This window comes from Psammomys obesus, unplaced genomic scaffold (genome assembly GCF_907164565.1).
Source record: "Psammomys obesus unplaced genomic scaffold, mPsaObe1.curated_primary_1811, whole genome shotgun sequence".
Lineage (NCBI taxonomy): Eukaryota > Metazoa > Chordata > Mammalia > Rodentia > Muridae > Psammomys > Psammomys obesus.
In genome coordinates, this window is record NW_026592439.1 from 727,047 (window position 1) to 739,219 (window position 12,173).

A 12,173-nucleotide genomic window follows, 5' to 3' on the forward strand; every position below is an offset into this window, starting at 1 on the left:
TTATCTAAGAAATATGTAGGCCAAGTTTTATTACAGAGGTGTATGAGCTTAGAGGCCTTTAATTCAGGCTCCGTGAGTAGGGTTTTTTTAATTCTCCAGAAGACATCCCAGTGGGGATACTGGAGGAACAGACGAATGGGCAGTTTCCATGGGGGGGGGGGGGGGGGTAGGAGTCAGTGACCTGCCAGAGGTGTCCCAAAGGCAAGGTTTGGCTCAGTAGAGTAGTATGGCACTACCTGATCCAAGAACTCATCAACATTGGCCAGAGACCAAGGGCACAGAGACACGGTTTACCTAGTGCTAGGATTTTCATAGACAAGGGGAGGGGGAGGGGCCGTGCCAGTAGAAGTAAAAAAAAAAACTCACCCTAGAGGAAAAGAAAGCCCTAAACGGAGGTCAGCAAAAAGGGTCAGCCATGGCCAGTGAAGGCTGTGGTTGGGGTTCCTCTGTCTCAAAAAGTACCAGGAAGTTGCTGGATGCTCAATGGTCAGTCTTCCTGTACCAAGAGAGACATTTATGCTGAACAATGAAGGGAACTCACCCACGCAGCCAATGTTGCATGTAGGAGGTAGCGATCTGGTTGCCGGAAAGTGGGTTGCGGGCAGATTTGAAATGAAATAGTTTTCCAGCAGCTCTGGTGGCAGCGCTGGTGCTGAAAGCAACCACCACGCTTCGTGGGCCACTGAAAACGCCTATTCCTGGCCAACGCACCAGTGTTAGGATTGTGCATTAAAGTTCCATGGCAGGTCCACAAATAACGTCACATGACTGGTTCTACATGGGAGGTTTTATTAAGGGAAGGGAGAGGAGGTCACAGAGAGTGTTCTGGGCAGGGTAGGGGAGAGAGAGAGAAAAGGCAGGTGGTATGAGTTCTCTTATAAGGTGACCCAGAACACGTGCAGGTGGTTTCAAGTGGTCCATGGATAGCCCGTAGCTGGCCTCACAGATGCCTGATATCCTGTTTGTCAGGTCCCTTGGGGCTGGCTGTGGAGATGCCTGCTTACGGATCCCAACAGTGCACACTTTAATCCTATCACTTAAGAGGCAAAGGCAGGAGGATCTCTGTGAGTTTGAGGCCAGCCTGCTCTACAGAATGAGTTCCAGGACAGTCAGGCCTACACAAAGAAACCCTGTCTTGAACCCCTCTCTGGAAAAAAAAAAAAAAAAAAAAAAAAAAAAGCTAGAATGAAAAAAAGAAATCCCCAAGACACAGGATTAGCAGTGTCTGAGGAAGTTCCTCAGTGATACTCAAGAAAGAAAAGGACCACAAAGCAGTTCAGCAGTCTGATGGTTACTGTTTTCTATTTATATCCTCAGGGTCTGAAGCGGCAGAAAGAGGAACAGATTCGTCGGTGGTGACTGGGATTCTTGGGGAGTCAGTTACTTTCCCCATAGTTATTCAAGAACCACAGAAAATTAATAGCATTGCCTGGACGTGTGAATCATCTGTTGCTTTTGTAAAACCAGGAGTCCAAGGAGCACCACCTGACGTTACTGTGACCCATCTCAGTTATAAAGGACGAATAAAAGTCATAGATCAGAACTACAGTCTGGTCATTGGGGACCTGAGAATGGAAGATGCAGGAATTTACAAAGCAGACATAAATGAGGAGAACTCTGACCACACCATCACCAAGCGTTACCACCTTCAAATCTACCGTAAGTTCCGGGTGGTCAGAGGGCATAGATTTTACTTTGCTTTGGAGATTTGTGATCTAAAGCACGCTCATATTCCGGAAAACAGAGGTTCCTAACTCTCTTCATAATTATAATTACGTAAGGACCTCAGTACTTATAAAGGTCTAACTTTGGTTCTGGCCTTGACAGGCTTTAATTGTATTCTGTTTTGCAGCAGGAATTGTCCTTTGATCCTTGTTTTCCTTTTTTATAAAATGTCAACAATCATTACTAATCAATTTGCAAACATTAGTATGGCAATCTAGTATGATACCATATGCAATGTGGTCTTTAAAAAGCTTCTCTTTTCAAAATAATTGCAGACTGCATAGGAAAGTGCAAAGAACCATGAAAGGAGGAAGCTGTGTGCCCTTCACTTCGCCCCTCCTTCTGTTACTTTAGATCCAGCCCCAAGTCTCATCCTCAGTGGTATATAGACCCTGGGGTGACCTTTCTTCCTTGCCTCTCCTGATTGCAGGGAGATAAAATAAGAAGATCCTGGTTGAACAGTCTCCTCCTATTCCTATAAGTGTTAATACTTACAGAAATGCAGCTCAGTTTTCAAGTTCAGAAACAGAAAGTTGATGTTGGAGCAGTTTATAGAGTTTATAGAATGATCCAGCTGTGTCTGCACTTATTTGTGAATGGAATCACTTGTAGCCCTATAGAATTTAACCACATAGGTAGCACTGGATACCATAATCAAGGTAGTTAAGTTTACTATTCCAAAATCTTCTTGTCTCAGTTTGGGAGGGTGGACATCTGTCAGCCCTGACTCTGGCTTTCTTTACCCAACAGCTTTGTGCAGATAACATCTCTGTTCTTACTGAGAAATGAAATGAGGTTGCAATTTTTACCTCTGTGGCTACACAAACACCCACCCCCAACACCACACACACACACACACATACACACACACAAAGTCTCTCTGAAAATAGATAAATATGCATAGTTTTCACCACTATGGCTGCACCAGTATCTACCCCAACACACACACACAAACAAACACACAGACACACACAAACACATAAAGTCTCTCTAAAAATAGGTAAATATGCATAGTTTTTACCACTATGGCCACACCAACACCCACTCCCCAACACACACACACACACCTCTGAAAATAGGTAAATATGGTTCTTATCTTGTACCTCAGCCATTTTGGAATTATGTGGTAAGGTAGCTAGGCTGCATTGGAGACATGTTGCCCTGGCTGTTATTGACTGTGTTATGCCAGCACCTAGGCATCTGGGATTAGAATGATTATAAAGCTAGGTGCTGATTTTTGGGTTTGTCTTTGTTGGCTGGGTGTTTTGTTCCTTGGTTTCTGTTTCCTCTCTGGATTTTCAGAGAGTGTGATGGCTATATGTTATCTGATAGAAAGTTTTCTTTGAACCTGATAGTTGTGGCCACTATATCCAGGTATAAGGAGTTTCTGGATATTGGGAGCTGACACTTAGGACCTGGGATAAGCCAAGGGTCTAAAGGTGTTCATTGGAGAAGGGAAAGGAGTGTTCAACCAGAATCTGTTTATTTATCTCTTTGGAATCAGGGAGACAATGAAGAGAAGTCATGCCAGGTTATCTGCTCTAGGCACTGGGGTTGAGAGTGGGGTTGAATCTAAAGGAACAGAAGGAAAGGCAAAGATCTAAAGACATCTACCTGCCCTCCAGGTGTCTGTGGGAGTGGCTGCTGGAGTTGGGGGCCAGGATAAAGCAACAAGTGGGGAGAGGAAGGGGAGGTGAGGAAGATCTCTCCATAAGATATGTGGGTGGTGGGGTTAAAAGGAAGGCCACAGGAAGTGTTCTGTTGCAAAGCTAAGAACCAGACTGGGACATTGGCTTTGGAGAAGAGGGAGTGGTGAAGGTCTTCCATAAGCTTACGTATTTCTCTGGTCCACTCAGCTGTTGTATTGACAGGGAATGGCTGCTGGTGTTGGAGGCTGAGATACTGGAATGAGCTAGAGGAAGGAAGGTTGGAGGAGATAATAAATCCCATAAAGAAATTAAAAACACGAACAAACAGTGGAAAGAAATGAATGAAACTGTTCAAGACATGAAAATGGAAATAAAATCAATAAAAAAACAAAACTGAGGAAATTCTGGCAATGAAAAATGTAAGAATTTCAATAGGAACCACAGAGGCAAATTTCATCAAAATGTGAGAGATGGAAGCAAGATTATCAAGCATTGAGAATACACCAGAAAAAATGGATACATCAATCAAAGAAAATGTTAAAACAAAAATGTTCCTCCTCCCAAAAATACAAAACAACAACAACAACAACAAAAAGGAAATTTAGGACAATAAGAATATGAGGAATATAGGAAGAAAAAGAATCCCAGCCAGGCTTGGTAGTTCCACCTGTAATCCCAACACTTGGGGAGGCAGAGGCAGGCAGATCTCTGTGATTTCAAGGCCAGGCTGGTCAACAAAGAAGTCCAGAACAGCCAACACTATGCAAAGAAACCCTGTCTCAAAAAAAAAAAAAAAAAGATTCCTACCTCTAAGGCCCAGAAAATATTTTCATAGAAGAAAAATTTTCTAACCTAAAGAAGGAGATGCCTATAAAGATAGAAGAAGCTTAAATGCTGCAAAGGGAAAAGACTGAGTAACATATAAAAGCAGACCTATTAGAATTATACCTGACTTCTCACTGAAGACTGTAAAACCCAGAAGGATCTCAGATATGCTATAGACTCTAAGAGACCACAATGTGGTCCCTGATTATATTCCCAGGAAAACATCCAACATCATAAATGAAGAAAATAACATCTTCCATGATAAAGCCAAATGTAAACATAAGCCGTCTACAAATCCAGCCCTACGGAAGATGCTATAAAAAAAGAAAAAAAAATACCTCCAACCCAAGGAGGTTAACTACACCAATAAAAACACAAGGAATAAATAAGCTCAGAACAGCAAAATCAAAAGAAGGGAAGCACATACACACACACATACACACAGTACCACAATCACTAACAACAACAAAATGACAGAAATCAACAATCATTGGTAATTGACATAGTATAAATGGTCTCAATTCCCCCAATAAAAAAGCAAAGGATAATAAAATGGATATAAAAACATGATCCATCCTTCTGCTGCATCAAGGAACATACCTCAACATCAAAGATAGACATTACCTCAAAGTAAATGGCTGGAAAAAGGTATTCCAAGCAAATGGACCTAAGAAACAAGCTGGTGTAGTCACTTTAATATCTAACAAAATAGACTTCAAACCAAAGCTGATCATAAGAGATAAGGAAAGACACTAAAAACTCATCAAAGGAAAAAAAAATCCACCAAGACGACATTGCAATTGTTAACATCTATGCCACAAACAAAGGGTACCCAAGTTTGTAAAAGAAACACTACTACAGCTAAAATCACATACTGACCTCAAACACTAGGAGACTTCAAATCCACACTGCTACTCAATCAGAGAAATGCTAGACCTAACATACATTATAAACCAAATGGACCTAACAGACATTTATGGAACAGTTCCCCCAAACACAACAGAATACACCTTCTTCTCTGCATCTCATGGAACTTTCTCCAAAACTGACCACATACTCCTACACAAAGCAAGTCTCAATAGATACAATAAAATTGTAATAACTTCCTGCTTCTATCAAACCACCACGGATTAAATTAAGCTGGATATCAACAACAACAGAAAGCTTATAAACTCATGGAAACTGAAGAACTCTCAATTGAATAAAAAATGTCAAGACAGAAATAAAGAAATTGAAGACTTCCTAGTATTCATTGTATCCCAAACTTATAGGACAAAATGAAAGTGGCTCTCAGAGGCAAGGTCATAGCACTAAGTGCCTATTTTAAAAAATTTAAAAATAAAATAGAAAATAAGTGGAGAAATATCATACTAGCAACTTAACAGCATACCTGAAAGAGCTAGCACACAAAGAAAATCACAACCAAGAGGAGTAGTTGGCAATAAATGATCACACTCAGGGCAGAACTCAAAAAAATAGAAACAGAACAATACAAAAAGTGAAACAGAGCTGATTCTTTAGAAAATCAAAAAGATAGACAGGATTTATCCAAATGGACTAAAATGCACAGAGAGAATATCCAAATTAACAAAATCAGAAATGAAAAGGGGGACATAACAGAAACCAAAGAAATTCAGAGAAATATAAGTATATACTTTAAAAAAAAAAACTGTACTTCACTAAATTAGAAAATCTAAATTAAATGGGTAATTTTCTTGATGGATAACCAATTACCAAAGTTAAATCAAGATCAGATAAGCAATTTAAACAGATCTATAACTCCCAGTGAAATAGAAGAAGCATTAAAAAAAAATCTTCCAACCCAAAAACAAACGATCCAGGGCCAGATGATTTTAGCACAGAATTCGACAAGAGTTTTAAAGATGAATAAAGGTCAATACTCCTCAAATTATCTCACAGAATAGAAACAGAAGGAACATTGCCAAATTTATTTTATGAGGCTGCAGTCACTCTGATATCAAACCACACTACAAACCAAATTTCCTCATGAACATAGATGCAAAAATACTAGTGAAACACTCACAAACTGAATCCAAGAACACAACAAAAAGAGCATCCACCAGGATAAAGTAGGCTCCATCCCAGAGATGCAAGGATAGTTCAACATTCAAAAATCAGTCAATATAATCCACCATATAAACAAACTGACAGAAAAAAAAAAACACACACACAATCATCTCATTAGATGTTGAAAAAGCCTTTGACAAAATCTAACACCCCCTCATGATAACAGTCTCAGAGAGATTAGGGATAAAAAGGACATACTTAAACAGAATAATGGCAGTTTACATCAGGCCTATAGCCAACATAAAATTGAATACAGAAAAACTCAAGGCATTTTAGCTAAAATCAGGATTAAGACAAGCATGTTCACTCTCTCCATACCTCAATATAGTGCTTGGAGTCTTAGCTAGAGCAATAAGGCAACTTAAGGAGATCATGGGATAAAAATTAGAAAGGAAACAGTCAAAGTATCTTTATTTGTAGATTATATAATACATAAGTCACCCTAAAAATTCCACCAGGAAATTCCTACAGCTAATAAACACTTTCAGCAAAGTAGCTGGTTACAAAATTAGCTCACAAAAATAAGTACTGTTTCTAGATACAAAGGACAAATGGTCTGAAAAAGAAATCAGGGAAATGATTTCCCCTGGAGTGGAAGTTTCTGGTTTCTTTGAAGACTTAGTTGTGTCATGTGATGTTTTGCTGAGAGCTGTCTCATGCAAGAGGTATGACTTTGGCCAGCATAAAACATCCATGGGTGGACTCTGAGGAGAGGACATTTATATAGAAGCCCACATACAGTGAGAGAACACTTTCTGGATCAACATCCCTTCACTGATCTTCATTCTTCCGCACTTCACTTTGCAGAGAGAAAGAACTTCTCAGGGCAATTCAATTGAGTCTTGCGATTTTCTCTGACTCAGTGGAGTCTTGCTGTTTCTGCTGAATTGTGTTGCTATTTGGTGTTGGTGTTCGGACTAGACTACTGGTATCCGGACAGCAAAGGGTGGACTCACCCCAAGGAACTATGTCTAAAAAGGTCTATAACTGTCTTTTCCTAATAACCTTCTTTCTCCCCTGTCTCTGGTCAATGGGTTGGAAGGGAGATAGAAGCATTTAAGAACCCTAAGTAATGTAGGTTGTTGGACAATCTAAGCCTACATCCTTTTGTATTTCTTGGCCTCCTAGTCACGCCCCTCTCATGAGACTGCTCACACCAGAATATCACATGCCCTCTCACAAGAAAACTTCTAACAAAGCAACCAGAAACTTCCACTCCAGAGACCTTTCATAAATAGCCTCAAATAATAGAAAATGTTTTGGAGTAACTCTGACCAAGCAAGTGAAAGACTTGTATGACAAAAACTTCAAGCCTTTGAAGAAATAAGTAAAAGAAGATATCAGAAGATAAAAAGATCTCTCGTGCTCATTCATGGACCTATAGGATTAATATAGTAAAAACGATCATCCTACTGAAAGCATTCAAAATCAATACAATCCCCATAAAAACCCAACACAATTCTTCACCAATCTTGAAAGAATAATTCTCAGCTTTATGTGTAAAATAAAAAACCCAGGATAGCTGAAACAATTCCTGAACAATAAAAGAACTTCTGGAGGTCTCACCATTCCTGATATCAGCTTGTACTACAAAGCAATAGTAATAAAATCAGCATGATATTGGCATAAAAAGCAAACATTGATTGGTGAAATCAAAGTGAAGACCAAGACATAAATCCACAAACCTATGGATGCCTGATTTTTGATAAAGAAGCCAGGAATACACACTGGGAAAAAAAGCGCCATCTTCAACAAATATGCTGATCAAAGTCATGTCTGCATGTAGACGAACGCAGCTAGATCCATACTTGTCACCCTGCATAAGATTTAAGTACAAGTGGATCAAACACCTTAACATAAAATCAGAGGCACTGAACTGATAGAATAGAAAATGGGGAATAGCCTTGCACTCATTGGAACAGGAGAAGAGGTCTTGAACAGAACACCAAGAGCACAGGCTCTGAGATCAACAATTAAATGGGAATAAATAATGGCTGGCTGTAAAAGGAAAGTCCAAGAATCCAGAAGTTTCTCAGTCCATAAGGCTAGATGTCTCAGCTGGTCTTCAGAAGACACTGGATCCCAAAGAAATGTGCTCTAATGCCAGTGAAGGAACAGACTTGCTACAAAGTGAGAGAAAGCAGGCAAAGAGCAAAAGCTTCCTTCTTCATGTCATTATATAGGCCTCCAGCAGAAGCTGTGGCCTAGATTAAAGGCATGTCTTTCCTCCTCAAGATCAAGAGTAGAAGTGGATCTTCCTACTTCAAATAAAGCAAAAATCCCCCATTGGTGTACCCTCTGTTTTTGGATTTTAGCTAATTCCTTAGGTAGTCAAGTTGACAAACAAGCATAGCCATCACAGGGTGGAATTCTTCTTCTGTCTTAGCAGTATTCTACGGCCGTGAAGAGACACCATGACCAAGCCAACTCTTACAAGAGAAAGCATTTAATCTATAATTTGCTTACAGTTTCAGAGGTCTAGTTCATGTAATCATGGCAGAGAGCACGGCGTCATGCATCGGGCTGGATCAATAGCTGAGATCTACATCCTGAACCTCAGGCCAAGAGGCAGAGAAATTCTGGGCCTAGTGTGTGCCTTTTGAAACCTCAAAGCATACCCCAAGTGACACAATTCCTCCAATAAGACCACACCTCCTAATTCTTCTAATTGTTTCAAACAGTACCACTTCCTGGTGACTAAACATTCAAACATATGAGCCTGTAGGAGCAATTTTTATTCAGGCCACCACACCTTTGATGGTCATGATTTATAGATTAAGTCTTCCTTGGTTTTTGAATGGTGTTAGCAGGTATCCCAAGCTGGCCTCAAATTCATAATCTTTCTGCATCACACTCCCAAATGCGAGGATTATCGGCATTCATTTCCATGCCTAAATGTAAACAACCTCTTTACTGAGGCATTTTTTTAAACAGATACTGGATCAGTATAAGGTTCTGTTTTATAGCCACAACGAATGCCTACAAACATGATACACTTTTCAGCGTCGTCTGTTTTTGGTAACCTTTCCTCCATTGCTTTCTCAAGTTTAGAGCATCAATGAACAAAAGAATAAACCAAGCCCCAAGTTACAACATTTCCAAATTTCTTGGGTTTAACAACTTCTGCCATGGTTAGGTTCCTCTCCCTCTACTCTTCTCAGTTCCTCCTCACCTCCAGATCCACTCCCTTTCTGTCTTAGGATATATTGTATGAGAAGACAATCTATTTTCAGTAAAAGGGAAAAATGAAAAAATAGATATGTGTATATATGTGTACACATATACATGTAACAATAATTTATAAAAAATAGGCTATGAATTTGAAAAAGGAGGCATATTTGGAGGAAGGAAAGGAGAGGGATAAATGATGTAATTACAGTATATTATAGTTAATGTATTATGATATATTCTACTATAATATGTCATAATACAATCTCAACAAAGAAAAAAGATTTTGCTAAATACTTAATGTTAGTGACAGAAAAATAAACAAATATAGGAAAACCATTTTAAAAAACCCACAACCTTCTGCTATGGCTAATTTTAAGATCTACAGGGTTGAAAGGCTATTACTCATATGTCATTACAAAGCATATGGATGCAGTATGTGAACCTCACCACCAGCACAGAATCTATAATAAAAATATCTAAAATAATTTAGTACAATTTATTTGTTTTCACAAGTTATTTTTTAATGTTGTGTTTAACGTCGAGCACAAAAATTCCTGAGACGTTAACAATTGATTCTCACAAGTTTATGTATTGCTGGTTTCAGCTCACTATTGGTTCATGTTTTCCCCTCATAGGTCGGCTTGAAAAACCAACAATTACACAGAGTTCAATAACGTCTGTAAACAATACTTGTAATGTCACCCTGACATGCTCTGTGGGAAAAGAAGAGAAAAATGTGACATACAGTTGGAGTCCCTCTGGAGAGAAAAGCAATGTCCTTCAAATCTTCCAGTCCCCTGAGGACAAAAAACTAATTTACACATGCATGGCCAAGAACCCTGTCAGCAACAATTCTGACTCCATCACTGTCCAGAAACTCTGTGCAGGTAACCAGCAGCTCCTCCCTCTCTGGGAAGTCTCAGAAGTCACTCTGAAGAGCTCTAAGTCTTAACCTTTGACTGCTCTTCGCATGAATCTCCTCCTTTATGCCAAGACAAACCCAGGCAGCCTACTGGGGGAAAGACCAAAGCCTTCTACTAAGTGCCAAGCATTCCCGGGTATTTTGAGGAGCCCCTGTTTGACTCTGATTCAGACTGTAAACTGAAGAGCTTTGGCACTCTCTGAAGGCCATCCCATTTAGACAGTAGCCCTAAATGTGGGCAAACCTGCACAGAATCTTGGGCCTGTCTCCTGATAGCCAAGGCTCACAATAATTTCTATTTCCAGACACTCCAAGCTTCCAATCTCACCATGCTGGGTCCTCAAGTGGACTGGCTGCACTCTCTCTGCCTATTCTCATTCCGATTCTGGTGCTTCTGTTCTATTTGTACAAGAGAAAGCAAGGTAGGATTGTCCTGGAAGGTAAAGTGTGAGAATGTGGGTTGTTTTTTTTTTTTTTTTTTTTTTTTTTCTGCCAAAGAGTAAAGTCATCTATTTCCCAGGATGGAGTGAAGAGTATCACTTTGGGAACCATAGTGCTAAGCCGGAGAATCAGGGGTAAAAGTATTTACCAGTCTAAAACCAACACAAAAATATATGTATTTAATAGCCTAGCATGGTGGCACATGACTGTAATCCCAACACTCAGTGAGGCAGGGGCAGGTGGATCTCTGTGAGTTTGAGGCCAGCCTGGTCTACAAAGTGAGTCCAGGACAACCAAGGCTATACAGAGAAACCCTTTCTTGAAAAACATGGAGAAAGGGGAGAGAGAGATTTAATAAAGAAAATATACCACAAAATAAAGAGAAATGCCCTAGGCAGTCTCAGAAAAAAAGAGAAAAAGCTCCCATGACAGAATGGAGGTCTTTTCTAACAGTTAACGGAAATTATTTGGTCTTATCTTCCATGACATTTGTATGTGGTTCATACCTGGGCATTTCACTGTCTTGCTAAAGAGTAAAATTTTACAGCGTAAGTTATCTTTCTTGATACTAGACATTTGACAGTAAGATAGTAAGATATCACAAGCCACTGGGGTCAGACCCCAAGTGTTCAGGGTCTCACTGTTAAAGGGTAAGAATTTCTGCATTTGAAGAAGGAAACTTTTGTCTCTACATTTTTAAAGTATTTATTTTTAGTAGTGTATGTGTGTGTGTGTGTGTGTGTGTGTGTGCATATACACACCAACATGCCTGAAATGACCAAAAAGAAGGCATCAGATCCTCTGGAGCTGGGGTTTCAGGCAGCTGTGAGCCACCCAATGTGGGTACTGAGGCCCAGGCTCAAGTCCTGTGAGAGATCAGGAGGGTCTTGAGCAGCTGAGCCATCTGTCCAGATCTGTCTCCGCCCCTCACCCTGTGAATCAACCAGCTCAAATCATTGACAGGGAAAGGAAGTCTTTTTTTCTTTCCTGTCTCTCCTAAAGCTGCTTCAGAGCTGATGGGATGATAAGGGGCACTTCTGGCTGAAAGGTCCTCATGGTGGAGAGAGGCCCCAACAGTGACGATAATGGTTGATACTCCTGAGACAATACCTTGTGGAGTTTGATAGCATCTAATCTGAAGGATATCAGTTATCCCAGAAGGCTAAATAAACAAGGTCCAAACAGAATGGGCAGTATGCTGGTGAACTGTCCCTGGGGTTGTAATAATTGGGAGATTCAGCCCCATGTGCCCTTACAAACAAATCTTCCCTCAGAGGCTGGCTCCATCCATCTATCTAATGTATGTATGTATGTATGTATGTATGTATGTATGTATGTATGTATGTATGTAT

General features: G+C 40.0%; 1 protein-coding gene across 3 annotated transcripts in view; it reads left to right on the plus strand.

Moving 5' to 3' along the window:
- Cd84 (CD84 molecule) overlaps positions 1–12,173 on the plus strand; it is a 43,521-nt gene that overhangs the window by 20,586 nt on the left and 10,762 nt on the right. For all 3 annotated transcript variants that reach the window (XM_055613320.1, XM_055613321.1, XM_055613322.1), the window contains exons 2-4: positions 1,318–1,659; positions 10,094–10,345; positions 10,686–10,802. In XM_055613320.1, the coding sequence (XP_055469295.1) occupies positions 1,318–1,659; positions 10,094–10,345; positions 10,686–10,802 (711 nt within the window). The remainder of the gene's footprint in view (positions 1–1,317; positions 1,660–10,093; positions 10,346–10,685; positions 10,803–12,173) is intronic.